The 17,341-nt window shown below is 48.8% G+C and overlaps 1 protein-coding gene across 10 annotated transcripts in view; it reads right to left on the reverse strand.

Annotated features, from left to right (window-relative positions):
* The window catches only part of PCM1 (pericentriolar material 1), a 528,103-nt gene that overhangs the window by 152,383 nt on the left and 358,379 nt on the right, over positions 1-17,341 (reverse strand). For all 10 annotated transcript variants that reach the window (XM_063920820.1, XM_063920822.1, XM_063920821.1 and 7 more), the window contains one exon: positions 8,673-8,813. In XM_063920820.1, the coding sequence (XP_063776890.1) occupies positions 8,673-8,813 (141 nt within the window). The remainder of the gene's footprint in view (positions 1-8,672; positions 8,814-17,341) is intronic.

The raw sequence follows: 17,341 nt of genomic DNA on the forward strand, positions 1-17,341 counted from the left end.
ACGTCTCGAATTTCCAATCTGTACCCCTGGGATACTACTTGTAGGATCCAGGGGTCCACTTGCGAGTGAGCCCACTGCGTGCTGAAACTCTTGAGACGACCCCCCCACCGCACCTGAGTCCGCTTGTACGGCCCCAGCGTCATGCTGAGGACTTGGCAGAAGCGGTGGAGGGCTTCTGTTCCTGGGAATGGGCTGCCTGCTGCAGTCTTCTTCCCTTTCCTCTATCCCATGGCAGATATGACTGGCCTTTTGCCCGCTTGCCCTTATGGGGACGAAAGGACTGAGGCTGAAAAGACGTTGTCTTTTTCTCCTTTTTACGGCAATACTTCCATGTGCCGTTTGGAATCTGCATCACCTGACCACTGTCGTGTCCATAAACAACTTCTGGCAGATATGGACATCGCACTTACTCTTGATGCCAGAGTGCAAATATCCCTCTGTGCATCTCGCATATATAGAAATGCATCCTTTAAATGATCTATAGTCAATAAAATACTGTCCCTGTCAAGGGTATCAATATTGTCAGTCAGGGAATCCGACCAAGCCACCCCAGCGCTGCACATCCAGGCTGAGGCGATCGCTGGTCGCAGTATAACACCAGTATGTGTGTATATACTTTTTAGGATATTTTCCAGCCTCCTATCAGCTGGCTCCTTGAGGGCGGCCCTATCTGGAGACGGTACCGCCACTTGTTTTGATAAGCGTGTGAGCGCCTTATCCACCCTAAGGGGTGTTTCCCAACGCGCCCTAACTTCTGGCGGGAAAGGGTATACCGCCAATAATTTTCTATCGGGGGAAACCCACGCATCATCACACACTTCATTTAATTTATCTGATTCAGGAAAAACTACAGGTAGTTTTTTCACACTCCACATAATACCCTTTTTTGTGGTACTTGTAGTATCAGAAATATGTAACACCTCCTTCATTGCCCTTAACAAGTAACGTGTGGCCCTAAAGGAAAATACGTTTGTTTCTTCACCGTCGACACTGGAGTCAGTGTCCGTGTCTGTGTCGACCGACTGAGGTAAAAGGACGTTTTAACGCCCCTGACGGTGTTTGAGACGCCTGGACAGGTACTAATTGGTTTGCCGGCCGTCTCATGTCGTCAACCGACCTTGCAGCGTGTTGACATTATCACGTAATTCCTTAAATAAGCCATCCATTCCGGTGTCGACTCCCTAGAGAGTGACATCACCATTACAGGCAATTGCTCCGCCTCCTCACCAACATCGTCCTCATACATGTCGACACACACGTACCGACACACAGCACACACACAGGGAATGCTCTGATAGAGGACAGGACCCCACTAGCCCTTTGGAGAGACAGAGGGAGAGTTTGCCAGCACACACCAAAACGCTATAATTATACAGGGACAACCTTTATATAAGTGTTTTTCCCTTATAGCATCTTAATATATATAATCATATCGCCAAATAAGTGCCCCCCCTCTCTGTTTTAACCCTGTTTCTGTAGTGCAGTGCAGGGGAGAGCCTGGGAGCCTTCCCACCAGCATTTCTGTGAGGGAAAATGGCGCTGTGTGCTGAGGAGAATAGGCCCCGCCCCCTTTTCGGCGGGCTTCTTCTCCCGTTTTTCTGAGACCTGGCAGGGGTTAAATACATCCATATAGCCCCAGGGGCTATATGTGATGTATTTTTTAGCCAGAACAAGGTATTCTCATTGCTGCCCAGGGCGCCCCCTGCAGCGCCCTGCACCCTCCGTGACCGCTGGTGTGAAGTGTGTGACAACAATGGCGCACAGCTGCAGTGCTGTGCGCTACCTCATGAAGACTGAAAAGTCTTCTGCCGCCGGTTTCTGGACCTCTTCACTTTTCGGCATCTGCAAGGGGGTCGGCGGCGCGGCTCCGGGACCGGACTCCATGGCTGGGCCTGTGTTCGATCCCTCTGGAGCTAATGGTGTCCAGTAGCCTAAGAAGCCAATCCATCCTGCACGCAGGTGAGTTCACTTCTTCTCCCCTAAGTCCCTCGTTGCAGTGAGCCTGTTGCCAGCAGGACTCACTGTAAAATAAAAAACCTAAAAACTTTTTCTAAGCAGCTCTTTAGGAGAGCCACCTAGATTGCACCCTGCTCGGACGGGCACAAAAACCTAACTGAGGCTTGGAGGAGGGTCATAGGGGGAGGAGCCAGTGCACACCACCTGATCCTAAAGCTTTATTTTTGTGCCCTGTCTCCTGCGGAGCCGCTAATCCCCATGGTCCTGACGGAGTCCCCAGCATCCACTAGGACGTCAGAGAAATAAGATTTTACTTACCGGTAAATCTATTTCTCGTAGTCCGTAGAGGATGCTGGGACTCCGTAAGGACCATGGGGAATAGATGGGCTCCGCAGGAGATAGGGCACTTTAAGAAAGCTTTGGACTCTGGGTGTGCACTGGCTCCTCCCTCTATGCCCCTCCTCCAGACCTCAGTTAGGGAAACTGTGCCCAGAGGAGATGGACAGTACGAGGAAGGATTTTTGTAAATCTAAGGGCGAGATTTATACCAGCCACACCAATCACACCGTATAACTTGTGATAAACTTACACAGTTAACAGTATGAACAACAACATAGCCACGGTTCCACCGGAAAACTGTAACATAACCCATATGTAAGCAATAACTATATACAAGTCTTGCAGAAGAAGTAAGCACTTGGGACGGGCGCCCAGCATCCTCTACGGACTACGAGAAATAGATTTACCGGTAAGTAAAATCTTATTTTCTCGAACGTCCTTGAGGATGCTGGGACTCCGTAAGGACCATGGGGATTATACCAAAGCTCCCAAACGGGCGGGAGTGTGCGGCTGACTCTGCAGCACCGATTGAGCAAACAGGAGGTCCTCCTCAGCTAGGGTATCAAACTTATAGAACTTTGCAAAGGTGTTTGAACCCGACCAAGTAGCTGCTCGGCACAACTGTAATGCCGAGACCCCTCGGGCAGCCGCCCAAGAAGAGCCCACTTTCCTAGTGGAATGGGCCTTAACCGATTTCAGTAACGGCAATCCTGCTGTAGAATGCGCCTGCTGAATCGTATTACAGATCCAGCGAGCAATAGTCTGCTTTGAAGCAGGAGCGACAACCTTGTTGGCCGCATACAGAACGAACAAAGCTTCAGTCTTCCTGATTCTAGCTGTTCTGGTCACATAAATCTTCAAAGCCCTGACTACATCCAGGGACTCGGAATCCTCCAAGTCCCATGTAGCCACAGGCACGACAATAGGTTGGTTCACATGAAAAGATGAGATCACTTTTGGCAGAAAGTGAGGGCGAGTCCTCAACTCTGCCTATCCACGTGAAAAACCAAGTATGGGCTTTTATGTGATAAAGCCGCCAATTCGGAAACACGTCTTGCCGAAGCTAACACCAACAACATGACCACTTTCCAAGTGAGGTATTTCAACTACACAGTTTTGAGTGGTTCAAACCAAGGTGACTTGAGGAAACGTAACACCACGTTAAGATCCCAAGGCGCCACCGGAGGCACAAAGGGAGGCTGAATATGCAGCACTCCTTTCACAAAGGTCTGTACTTCAGGCATAGAGGCCAATTCTCTTTGAAAGAAAATGGATAAGGCCGAAATCTGGACCTTTATGGACCCTAATTTTAGGCCCAAAGTCACTCCTGTTTGAAGGAAGTGAAGTGGACGGCCCAAATGGAACTCCTCCGTAGGAGCAACTCTGGCCTCACACCAAGAAACGTATTTCCGCCATATACGGTGATAATGTTTTAACGTCACGTCTTTCCTAGCCTAGATCAGGGTAGAAATGACTTCCTCCGGAATCCCTTTTTCCGCTAGGATCCGGCGTTCAACCGCCATGCCGTCAAACGCAGCCGCGGTAACTCTTGGAACAGACAGGGCCCCTGCCGCAGTACGTCCTGCCTAAGAGGAAGAGGCCACGGATCCCCTGCGAGCAACTCTTGCAGCTCCGGATACCAAGTCCTCCGTGGCCAATCCGGAACAATGAGTATTGTTCTGACCCTGCTTCTTCGTATTATTCTCAACACCTTGGGTATGAGAGGAAGAGGAGGAAACACACAGACCGATCTGAACACCCAAGGTGTCACCAGAGCGTCTACCGCTACCGCCTGAGGGTCCCTTGACCTGGCGCAATACCGCTTTAGCTTTTTGTTGAGACGGGATGCCATCATGTCGATTTGAGGCAGTCCCCAACGATCCGTGATCTGTGCGAAGACTTCTTGATGAAGTCCCCACTCTCCCGGATGCAGGTCGTGCCTGCTGAGGAAGTCCGCCTCCCAGTTATCCACCCCCGGGATGAACACCGCTGACAGCGCGCTTACATGGCCTTCCGCTCAGCGTAGAATCCTGGTCGCTTCTGCCATGGCCATTCTGCTCCTTGTTCCGCCTTCGCGGTTTATATGAGCCACTGCCGTGACATTGTCTGACTGAATCAGAACCGGTTTTCTCCGAAGCAATTCCTCCGCTTGACGCAGGGCGTTGTATATAGCCCTCAACTCCAGGACGTTGATGTGGAGACAAGACTCTAGGCTTGACGAGAGACCTTGGAAATTTCTTCCCAGTGTAACTGCTCCCCAGCCTCGGAGACTTGCATCCGTGGTCACCGGGACCCAGTCCTGAATGCCGAACCTGCGACCTTCTAGCAGGTGAGCACTGTTCAGCCACCACAGGAGAGATACCCTGGTCCTTGGAGACAGGGTGATCCTTTGATGCATTTGTAAATGGGACCCGGACCACTTGTCCAAGAGGTCCCATTGAAAAGTCCTCGCATGGAACCTGCCGAAAGGGATGGCCTCGTAGGAAGCCACCATCTTCCCCAAGACCCGCGTGCAATGATGCACTGAAACCTTTTTTGGTTTTAATAGGTTCCTGACCATGGCTATGAGTTCCTGAATCTTTTCGATCGGAAGAAAAACCTTTTTCTGGTCTGTGTCTAGAATCAGCCCCAAAAAGGTCAGATGCGTTGTAGGGACTAGTTGGGACTTCGGTATATTAAGAATCCAGCCGTGTATCTGCAACGTCTTCATGGACAGAGACACGCTGTCCAGCAACCTCTCCCGAGATCTCGCCTTTATGAGGAGATCGTCCAAGTATGGGATAATTGTGACCCCCTGCCTGCGCAGGAGCACCATAATTTCCGCCATTACCTTGGTGAAAATTCTCAGGGCCGTGGAAAGCACAAACGGCAACGTCTGAAATTGGTAGTGACAGTCCTGCACTGCAAATCTCAGGAACGCCTGATGCGGGGGGAATATCTGAATATGAAGGTAAGCATCCTTTATGTCCAGGGACAACATCCAATCCCCCCGCTCCTGGCTGGCGATGACCGCCCTGAGTGATTCCATCTTGAACTTGAACCTCTTCAAGTACAGGTTCAGAGATTTCAGGTTTAAAATGGGTCTGACCGAACCGTCCGGTTTCGGGACCACAAACAGGGTTGAGTAATATCCCTCTCCTTGCTGGAGATGAGGAACTGTGACAATCACCTGTTGAATATACAATTTTTGGATTGCTGCCAACACTACCTCCCTCTCTGACGGGGAAGCCGGCAGAGCCGATTTGAAAAATCGTCGAGGAGGCAAGTCTTCGAATTCCAGCCTGTATGCCTGAGAAACAATCTCTAATGCCCAGGGATCCACCTGCGAGTGTACCCAGACGTGGCTGAAAAACCGAAGACGAGCCCCCACCAGATCTGCCTCCCCTCTGAAAGCCCCAGCGTCATGCGGTGGACTTTGCAGACGCAGGGGAGGACTTCTGCTCTTGGGAACTAGCTGTGTGCAGCTTTTTCCCCCTGCCTTTCCCTCTGGCAACAAAGGATGATCCACGTACCTTCTTTTATTGGAACGAAAGGACTGCATTTGATAATGAGGTGCCTTTTTTGTATGCTGCGGGGGGACATAAGGTAAGAAATTTGACTTACCAGCTGTAGCGACAAAATCCGAGAGGCCGTCTCCAAACAACTCCATCCCTTTGTAAGGCAAGGACTGCATATGCCACTTTGAATCGTCATCTCCCGTCCACTGTCGGGTCCACAAGAGCCGCCTAGCAGAAATAGACATAGCATTTATTCTGGAGCTTAATAAACAAATGTCTCTCTGAGCATCCCTCATATACAAGGCAGCATCTCTGATATGCACTATGGTCATTTGAATGGCGTCCCTATCTAAGGTGTCAATTTCCGTAGATAAGGAATCTGCCCATGCCACAACCGCACTACAAACCCAGGCCGACGCCATAGCCGGTCGAGCAATAGTACCGGAATGATTGTAAATGTGCTTTAAGGTAATTTCCTGCCTGCGATCAGCAGGTTCCTTGAGGGAAGCCGTATCCTGAGAAGGCAGTGCCACCTTTTTGGACAAACGTGTCAGCGCCTTGTCAACTTTTGGCGAAGATTCCCAGCGTATCCTATCAGTTTGTGGAAAAGGATACGCCATGAGAATCCTTTTGGGAACTTGTGGTCTCCTATCCGGAGATTCCCAAGCCTTTTCTCACAAGTCACTTAATTCAGATGAGGATGGAAAAGTGACTTCAGGCTTTTTCCCTTTATACATGTGTACCCTCATATCAGGGACAGGGGGTTCCTCAGTAATATGCAAAACTTCTTTAATGGCAATAATCATGTACCATATACCCTTAGCCACCTTCGGCTGTAATTTTGCATCTTCTTAGTCGACACTAGAGTCAGTATCTGTGTCGGTATCTGTGTCATCGACCTGGGATATGGTGCGCTTCTGAGACCCCGAAGGACCTGGCGCCCCAGGGACAGGCATGGACTGGCTACCTGACTGATCCCTAGCTTCTGCCTTGTCTAATCTTTTATGCAATAGATTGACATTTGCATTCAAGACATTCAGCATATCCACCCATTCCGGTGTCGGCGTTGCCGGCGGCGACCTGACATTCAAGCACTCCCCCTCCACATTAAGCGAGCCTTCCTCGTCAAACATGTCTACACACGCATACCGACACTTCACACACAGGGAACCCCTTTCCTGAAGACAGTATCCCTGTCAAGGCCCTTTGGAGAGACAGAGAGAGAGAGTATGCCAGCACACACCCCAGCGCAATAACCCTGGAGACCAACACAAAATGTTTTCCCCCAGCAACGCTGTATAATATGTAAACCGCCAATTATGTGCCCCCCCCCCTCTCTTTTAAGCACCCTTTCACCGTGTGTAAGCAGGGGAGAGTCCGGGGAGCTTCCTCTCAGCAGTGCTGTGGAGAGAAAATGGCGCTGGTGAGTGCTGAGGGAGAAGCCCGCCCCCTCGGCGGCGGGCTTCTGTCCCGCTCAAACTTAGTAAAATATGGCGGGGGCTCTTTTATATACATGTACAGAGCCCACCTGTACATGTATATAGTCTTTTTGCCATGCAGAGGTTTATATTGCTGCCCAGGGCGCCCCCCCCTGCGCCCTGCACCCTTACAGTGACAGGAGTATGTGAGGTGTATGGGAGCAATGACGCACAGCTGCAGTGCAGTGTGTTACCTCAGTGAAGCTGAAGGCTTCTGCCGCCTGACGACTTCTGTCTTCTGTACTTCTAGCTCTGTGAGGAGAACGGCGGCACGGCTCCGGGGGTGGACGCCCTGTAAGAACCTGCGTTCACCCCCTCTGGAGCTAATGGTGTCCAGTAGCCGAGGTAGCAGAGCCTATCTTTGACAAGAAGGTCTGCTCCTCTCTCCTCGGTCCCTCGATGCAGGGAGCCTGTTGCCAGCAGTGCTCCCTGTGAAAAAGTAGTAAAAGGTAGAAAAAAAAAATCCAAACAAAAATGCTTCTAGGCAGAGAACTCTGGAGAGCTCTCTGCAGTGCACCCATCTTGCTCTGGGCACAGTGTAAAACTGAGGTCTGGAGGAGGGGCATAGAGGGAGGAGCCAGTGCACACCCAGAGTCCAAAGCTTTCTTAAAGTGCCCTATCTCCTGCGGAGCCCGTCTATTCCCCATGGTCCTTACGGAGTCCCAGCATCCTCAAGGACGTTAGAGAAAGATTAAAAAAAATTTCAGAGCTCAACAGTTTTTCTTACACCAGCGTTTCCCAAACTGGGTGCCAGCGGTTCCATAGGTTCCATGACCAAATCAATTATTTATGGTTCATGTGACAGGCAAAGCCAGATCTGGTGGCAGCCAATCATTAAACTGTGTGGACAAACAGAATCCCAACCCTATCTACAACATATAAACCTAACAATGACAATACAAGCACAATTTACTTTTGGCCAAGTGCCATGAATACTACAGGGAACAGTGATTCAAGAAAGTTTGGGAACTACTGACTTACACTCATATTTTATACACACAATTAACCTCTCATCTTCTGATTAGTCTTTGGATACTGTTAAGTCAACCACATACAAGGCCTTATTCTGAATTTAGCAATACAAAATTTTTGAGGACTCATCAATGGCTATCACAGTCAGTATGAATTTTCATCTCTCAGTCCATATTTAGTTTTTAATTTTACAGATTATTTCATTTAAATATTATCTGGCAATTCAAAGACAAGGAGGCAGAATCCAAGACTTGCTAGCCTGCACATTAGGCGCACCTTCTTGGGCTTTACGTTCAGGGTAACCCTTAGATTCTAGTACCTTATGCGGAGTTTACAGGTTACTCCGCAGGGAAACTGAATAAAAATCTAATTGCTCTGGCCGTGGGTAATGGAACCTGCCCTATAGTTAAAGCAGCTTGGTGTTTCTTACCTCATTATCCACAGAAGAGGAATCTTCTGGGTCCGGCATGCTTGGCATAACTGCTGTGCTACTTTCATTAATATCCGGAGTTGAAGCAGCGGTAGGCATTTGCCTGGTTGTCGGGCATGTTCCAACACTAGAGGTTGACAACTGAATCAGGAAGAGTAAAAAAACAAAAATCGTCTGAATACAAAAAGATGTTACGTAGGATAATACTTATATGAAACTCTGCACACATTTGACATTTTAAATAATATCATAACATCCAAGACATATTTTACAATCTAATTCTTCCCCTCAGACTTCTAAGGTGGGTATGTTTTTAAAGAAGTGTACAGGCTCCTATCTGCTTATCTAAATATTTAAAATAACATAAGTACCAGTACAATTCATTTCCCCGATTCCTTGGGGGACGGAAAATGCTGAGTTATAGATGGTGGTGTATGGAGTCTGGCACTCTTTAACCAAGCCGAGACAGACAGAGATGAAAGGAAAGAGGAAAAGGCAATGCAACCTCTCCACCCTCCCCACAAAACCAAGTGTCAAAACATGTCACAACAATCTAACGGCAAGCAACTAAATAACTAAACAGAAATATAACATTAATAGCAAGCACAGATTCCATGGGTGGTCACTGGACCCCATGTCCAGTGACCACCCATGGAATCTGACAAATGGATTTTACTGGTAAGTACAACAATCCTGTTCTCTATCATCCAGTGGAAACACTAGTTATGTCCCACAGCAGTCCTTATGCAAAGGAGCGCACTGTGGCCCCAAGAAGCACCTGGTGCCCAAAATAAGCCTCCACGGACGTGAAGGTCCTAAAATGATAGAATTTCACAATAGTGAACACGGAAGACCAGATGGTAGCCCTACACACAAGATGCATCCACGGACTGAGTGGAATGAGCCATAACCTTGATAGGAATAGGCTGTGCCAGAGCAATGTATGCCTGACGAATGGCTGCACAACGCTAACGAGACACCATTTAGTTTGAAGCTGGTCAACCTCTTTTGTAGGAACCATAAATGACTAATAACTCTTCCGTTTTTCATAAAACAGAAATCCGATCAATAAAAACTTTTAGATCCTGCACCACATCAAAGAGATGATCTAAATAAGCCATGAACAAAGAACTTCCACAAGGGAGAACTGGAACCACAGCAGGTTGATTGTGGAACTTCAAAGACTTTAGGCAAGAAGGGTTTAGTACGGAACTCCACTGTGTCATTGTGAAACAAGATATGGAAAATGACAGGATAAGCCACTTTCTGTAGCTCTGACACCCTCACAGCTGAGGCAATTGCTTGAAGGAAAACCATTTTCTACTGTAAGTAAAAATTTCGGTTGCACCAAATAAAACGGTTTAAACAGATCAGACTGCAAAAAAATCAAGGACTAGAATCCTGTCCAATGGAGCCATGGGAGAAACAGGGATTGTAGATGGAGGACCTTCTGCATAAACGTCTAATTCAGACGACACTGGAAAAAGATGGACAGCACCAACACTCCATCTTCAATGATCCCAGGTGTAGACCAACATCCAGGCACACCTAAAGAAACAAAAAGGCAGGAGCAAACTCATTCCATTCACACCAAGATAAATAATCATGTGGTGGCAATGTTGAGACGACATGATTTAAGAGCCTTTGGTATGGTCGAAATAACCGCCTCAGAAATATATTTCACCCTTAGTATTGCGGCATCAACAGCCACGCCATTAAACGTAGTCGATGTAAGACTGAGCAGGTCTGGATGATCTACAAGAAGCCAAGGGGTGTCTTTCAGAAGACCCCTAAGTTCTGAGTACCATGACAAAAGTGGCTAGTCTGGAGTCACCAGCATCACATTCACATGTTCCCACTTCAAAACCACGGGAAAAAGCGGAAACAGGTAGATCAGGTGTAAAAGTCCACGGCACACTAGGAGCGTTGGCCGCCATAAAGTCTAGATCCTTTGTTCCGAAAAATAAAGAGGAACCTTGTGGTTGGACCGAGATATCATAAGATTGATGTTCAGCAGCCCCCACCTTCCTACCAGAGCCTGGAAAACATACAGGTGAAGATCCTGATAACAAAGGAAATATGACTATCAAGTTTTGACCCAAGGAATGAACACTGCCTCAATGACCTGAACGTGACTTTCTGCCCACCTGATGCATGCCATCTCCCTCATGGCCAAGGGGCTCTTCATGCCCACCTGGTGATTCGTGGCATTGTTCAACAGGGTCTTCACTGGATGGTTCTGCAGATGCTGTCCACAAAGCACAGACGATTGCCCCGAGTTCCAGGATATTGATAGGCAGCAACACCTCCACCCAGAAGCAAACGCCTTGAAACGGATATCCGAGAAATACAGCTCCCCAGCCCTAGAGATTGGTGTTTGTGGTAACTAGTGTCTAGTGCCAGACAGTGCATGGATGACCAGTGCAAAGATGTTTGGAGTCCAACCAGTGTGACGACAAACACAGGCCTAAAGAGCAAAAAAACATTACTCAAGACAAGTGAATGAGTGAACAACCCATCTTGGAAAGCAGGTACAATTGAAGATTCCAGGAGTTCAAGCGGCCAAAGGGAATTGCCTCAAAGGAGGACTAGTTTTTCCAGAAAACACATGCACAAGTGGACTGATACCACCAGTTTCTTCAAAGCCAGCCACACCAGAAATTGGGTGGTCATGATCGCGTCCTGTGAAAGAAAAACTTTCTGCAAGTACGTGTCAATCAGCATTCCTAGCAAAACTAGTCTCCAAGATGGATTCAGACTGGACTTTTTGAATTCACAATATATCCATCAGAGGGGAGTGTCTAATGTGTTAGAGGAATACTAGAGTGAGGACTCTCCCGGAACAGAGTCATTGCCAGAAGATCATTGAGGAAAGGGATGATTGCTACTCTCAACCACCAAAGGTAACCAACCTGACCAGAACTATTTTGGTAGATGTTCGAGTGGTGGATGAAAGACAGATGGGAATTATCGTGAAACGAAGATAAGATCGATGATGCTCCCAGATGGGAATGTGTAGCTAGGCATCCAGATGTCTGCCAATATCAGGAATTCTCCATGTGCCAGGCCGTGATCCCTGCTCGCAGGGATTCCAATTTGAATTTCTGAAAAACGTGACTGAAGATTCAGAGATATGAAATAGTACAGTTTTCACTGAGACGTACGGCTTTGGTATTACGAACAGGTTTGATTAAAATCCTTGTGACCTCTGACCCACTGGGACTGGGATTAGCATTCTGGATGCAACAAGATTGCACACAGTCCATTCAAAGGCCAGCCGTTTGTGTTAATAGGCAGATAGACCTGTGGAAAAGAGCCTCAGAGAAGGAGGGCCTAAAAACAAAAAAAACAAACAAAAAACTGTGTGTACCCTACAGAGCAAATACACCATACCCAGCAGCCCATTGGAAGGGAAGATCCCCTACCGACTAAAGATCTGGGAGCTTTGTCCAGAGTAAGTCCGGACTACTCTGCACCTTATCATGACCTGCAGCTCCCCTACAAACCTTCCGATAGGACTCCATCATGCACATACACATTTCCCCATTGGGGCGTTGTGTACATTGTTTTTATTCATTGTCCATATTGTAACATATGGTATTTTATGGAATGCATTTAGCCTATATGCTATATACTATTGATTAAAACGAGATTTATGGTAAGAACTTAAAGTTGTTAAATCTCTTTCTGCGAGGTACACTGGGCTCGACAGGGAATAACATCGGGGTGTAGAGTAGGATCTTGATCCGAGGCACCAACAGGCTCAAAGCTTTGAAAGCTCCCAAGATGCATAGCGCCGCCTCATCTATAACCCCGCCTCCGTGCACAGGAGCTCAGTTTTTGTTAACCAGTCCAATGCAGTAGCAGGTAAAAGACGACAATCGTTAGCCACATACACCACACACTCACGACAGGAAAGAGTGTCAGCGGCTAATGCCATACCAACCCAAAGAAGCTAAGTGCATCAGGGTGGGCACCCTGTGGAGCCCAGTGTACCTTGCAGAAAGATTTAACAATGGTAAGTCCTTACCATAAATCTCGTTTTCTGCTGCGGGGTACACTGGGCTCCACAGGGAATAACATCGGGTATGTCCTAAAGCAGTTCCTTATGGGAGGAGACGCACTGTAGCGGGCAGAAGAACCCGGCGTCCAAAGGAAGCATCCCGGGAGGCGGAAGTATCGAAAGGCATAGAACCTTATGAACGTGTTCACTGAGGACCACGTAGCCGCCTTGCACAAATGTTCAAGGGTCGCACCACGGCAGGCCGCCCAAGAAGGTCCAACAGACCGAGTAGAATGGGCCTTAATGGTAGCAGGAGCTGGAAGACCAGCCTGTACACAAGCATGTGCAATCACCATTCTAATCCATCTTGCCAAGATCTGCTTATTAGCAGGCCAGCCACGTTTGTGAAAACCAAACAGTACGAAGAGAGATTCAGACTTACGAATGGAAGCAGTTCTCTTCACATAGATACGGAGAGCCCGTACCACATACAAAGACCGCTCTCCAGAAGACAACTCCGGAGAATTAAAGGCAGAAACCACAATCTCCTGGTTAAGGTGGAAGGAAGACACCACCTTAGGTAGGTAACCAGGACGTGTTCTAAGAACTACCCGATCACGGTGAAAAATCAGATAGGGGGACTTACAGGATAAGGCACCCACGTCTGAAACGCGTCTAGCGGAGGCAATGGATAGCAGAAACAAAACCTTAAGGGAAAGCCACTTAAGATCTGCGGATGCAAGGGGTTCAAATGGAAATTCTTGCAAGGCCTCCAAGACCACCGACAAATCCCGAGGGGCCACAGGTGGGATATATGGAGGCTGAATACGCAACACACCGTGAGTGAAGGTATGAACATCAGGCAGAGATGCAATTTTTCTCTGAGACCATACCGACAAAGCAGAAATATGAACCTTGTGGGAGGCTAGACGAAGACCTAAGTCAAGGCCTTGCTGTAGAAAAGCCAAAAGTTTGGCTGTAATAAACTTGTAAGTGTCATGATGGTTATTTGCGCACCAAGCAAAGTAAGAATTCCAGACCCTATGGTAAATCAGAGTAGAAGCCGGCTTACGGGCCTTCAACATAGTTTGAATGACCGCCTCCGAAAAAACTTTGGCCCTCAGTACGGAAGCTTCAAGAGCCACGGTGTCAAAGCCAATCGGGCCAGATCCTGGTAGACACAAGGGCCCTGAACGAGGAGGTCTGGTCGTTGTGGAAGTAGAAGGGGACGCCCTAGCGAGAGGCCCTGGAGGTCTGAAAACCAATGCCGTCTGGGCCACGCGGGAGCAATCAGAAGCAGTATGCCGCCTTCTTGTTTGAACTTCCTTATCACTCTGGGCAGTAGAGACACTGGAGGGAACACATAGGGCAACCGAAAGTTAGACGGGATTGCCAGTGCGTCCATGAACGCTGCTTGAGGATCCCTTGTTCTTGATCCGAACACCGGAGCCTTGTAGCTGTGTCGAGGCGCCATCAGATCTACGTCCGGAGTGCCCCACTTGTCCACGAGGAGTTGAAAAACTTCTGGATGGAGGCTAAACTCCGCGGCGTGCACGTCCTGACGACTGAGGAAGTCCGCTTCCCAGTTGAGGACCCCCAGAATGAACACCGCCGATACGGCTGGAAGCTGGCGTTCCGCCCATTGAAGAATCCTTGATACTTGCCTCAATGCCATTCGGCTTCGAGTGCCGCCTTGATGAATTATGTATGCCACTGTGGTGGCGTTGTCCGACTGTACCTGAACAGGTCTGTTCTGAATTAGATGCTGGGCCAGGTTCAGCGCGTTGAACAGCGCCCGCAGTTCCAGAATGTTTACTGGGAGGCAAGATTTCTCCTTGGTCCATCGACCCTGAAGGGAGTGTTGCTCCAATACCGCGCCCCAGCCTCTCAGACTAGCATCCGTCGTCAGAAGGGCCCAGTTGGATATCCAGAAGGGATGACCCCCGCTCAAACATCGGTCCTGCAGCCACCAGCTCTGTGACAGACGGACCTCCGGAGACAAGGAGATCATGTGTGACCTGATCCGATGAGGCAGGCCGTGCCATTTGGCAAGAATCAGTTTCTGTAGAGGGTGTGAATGGAATTGAGCGTACTCCACCATGTCGAAAGCAGACACCATGAGACCTAGCACTTGCATCGCCGAATGTATTGACACTTGCGGACGAGATAGGAAGTATCGAATCTTGTCTTGAAGCTTTAGGACCTTCTCCTGAGACAAGAACAACCGCTGGTTGCAGGTGTCCAACAACGCTCCCAGGTGCACCCTGCTCTGCATAGGGACCAGGTAAGATTTCTTCCAGTTGATGAGCCACCCGTGGGCTTGCAGAAACTGGATAGTTAGATCCAGATGGCGTAGGAGAATTTCTGGGGAATTTGCCAGGATCAACAAGTCGTCCAGATACGGTAGGATCCTGACCCCTTGACTACGGAGTACAGCCGTCAACATCGCCATGACTTTGGTGAAGACTCGCGGAGCCGTAGTCAAGCCAAAAGGTAACGCCCGAAATTGGTAATGGAGGTTGCCCACAGCAAACCTCAGGTACTGCTGATGCGACATTGCAATAGGAATATGCAGGTAAGCATCCTGTATGTCCAGGGAGACCATATAATACCCAGGTTCCAAGGCCAGAATAATAGAGCAAAGGGTCTCCATACGAAACTTGGAAACCCTGACAAATTTGTACGAGGACTTGAGGCTGAGAATGGGCCGGGCCGACCCATTCGGTTTCGGGACTAGGAACAGCGGTGAATAGTACCCCTCCTTGCCTCTCTGAGCCAGAGGCACTTGTACCACCACTCCTGTGTCCAGGAGGCACTGTACCACCGAATGAAGAGTTTTTGCCCTCACCTGATCCAAAGGGACGTCTGTCAGGCAAAATCGATGAGGGGGACGTTTCTTGAAGGATACGACGTAACCTCGAGTGACGACTTCCCGTACCCAGGCATCGGAAGTGGTCTTCAACCATTGCTGGGTAAACCCTAGAAGTCAGCCCCCCACCCTGGAGGTCCGCCCCAACATGCTTGTAAGTTTTGGAAGCAGGCTGACGGGCAGCCCCGGCCCGTTTGGGCTTAGTAGGTTTGGAAGTGCGACCGTGTTTGGGGTACGCCTGACCTTTTGCTTTTCCCGGAGGACGAAACGAACGAGAGTAAGTACTCTTAGCATTCGGCGCCGAAGATTCAGTACTAGGCAGACATGCCGTTTTGGCAGCAGCTAAGTCAGCCACTATCTTGTTGAGGTCTTCTCCAAAAAGAATGGTCTCCCTTAAAAGGGAGCACCCTCCAGGGTTTTCTTGGAGTCCAGATCAATGGACCAGGACCGCAACCAAAGAAACCGAAGAGCCAGGATAGATGCAGTAGAAGCCTTGGCCGCTAGAATACCGGCATCAGAAGCCGCCTCCTTCACATAAATGTGGCGCTGTGACAATATACGACAGGCATTGTCTAGCATGATCAGAAGCATTGGACGGCAACTCTGCCTCCAACTCCTGGGCCCACGCCTCAATGGCCCCTGCAGACAAGTTGCTGCAATAGTGAGCCTATGCGCAGCACCAGTTAGGGTGTAAATTGCCTTTAAACAAACCTCCACGCGCTTATCCGTAGGTTCCTTCAGAGATGTGATGGTAGTCAAAGGCAGAGCTGAGGATACTACCAGCCGCGCCACTTGCGAATCCACTGGCGGGGGTGTTTCCCAATTTCTACTTAGCTCCGCAGCAAGAGGATAGCAAGACAGCATCTTCTTGTGAGGTGTGAATTTCTTACCTGGAGTTTCCCAGAATTCCTGACGTATGTCCACTAAGTGGTCAGAGTGAGGTAAAACTTGCTTAACCACTTTCTTACGTTTGAACCTGTCCGGTTTCTTAGGAACGGCATCAGGCTCTGCATCATCAGTGATCTACAGAATCATCCTGATCGCCTCAAACAAGTCAGGAACATCTACCTGCGACCCAGCCTCCCCATCAGAACTATCAGGATCAGAATCTGAGGGGTCAGTATAAACACCATCCTCATCCGATGAAGTGTCTGGGACAGTGGTAGACTGTGAGGAAGTAATGGCCCGTTTAGATGACCCCTTGGTCTTAGGCGGGCGAGTGTCAGATTTCTTTTTAGACCGTGATTGGTTTAATTGCTGTAAGTGACTGGAGATTTGATCTGCCCAGGGCGGATTAACTGCAGGGACCATAATCTGTTGTACCAGCACAGCACAGGAGGTCCCATAGGGGGCGTAAGTTTAGTTACAAGCGTAGTTAATATAGAGGAAAATGTAGCCCAAGATGGTTCATTTTGAACCCCCGTTGCCACTATTCCACTGGGGGGTAGGGAACCCCCAGAACCTGAACTCTCTGCTGCCAAGTTTTCCTCAAACATGCCTGCAGCATCACTGTGGGATCAGCTCCAGCTCTGTTACCCCCTGTAGCTGATACACCTAAAAGCACAATCTCAGTCAACACAGTACAATATCAGCAGCAATATACCTGACAAGCACCCCCTGTGCAGCTTATATATTCCGCAAACAGGAAATTCAAGAGGTATATGTGAATAAAGATCACAAAGAAACATACACAATGAGTATATCTTGTGAGACGCCTATATCAGACAATAAACCTGACGCACTGAGCCCACTCAGGTCACAGCATATAGGGATAGCAATCTGAGTGAGAGACACAAA

The sequence above is a fragment of the Pseudophryne corroboree genome, chromosome 1 (assembly GCF_028390025.1).
Source record: "Pseudophryne corroboree isolate aPseCor3 chromosome 1, aPseCor3.hap2, whole genome shotgun sequence".
Classification (NCBI taxonomy): Eukaryota; Metazoa; Chordata; class Amphibia; order Anura; family Myobatrachidae; genus Pseudophryne; species Pseudophryne corroboree.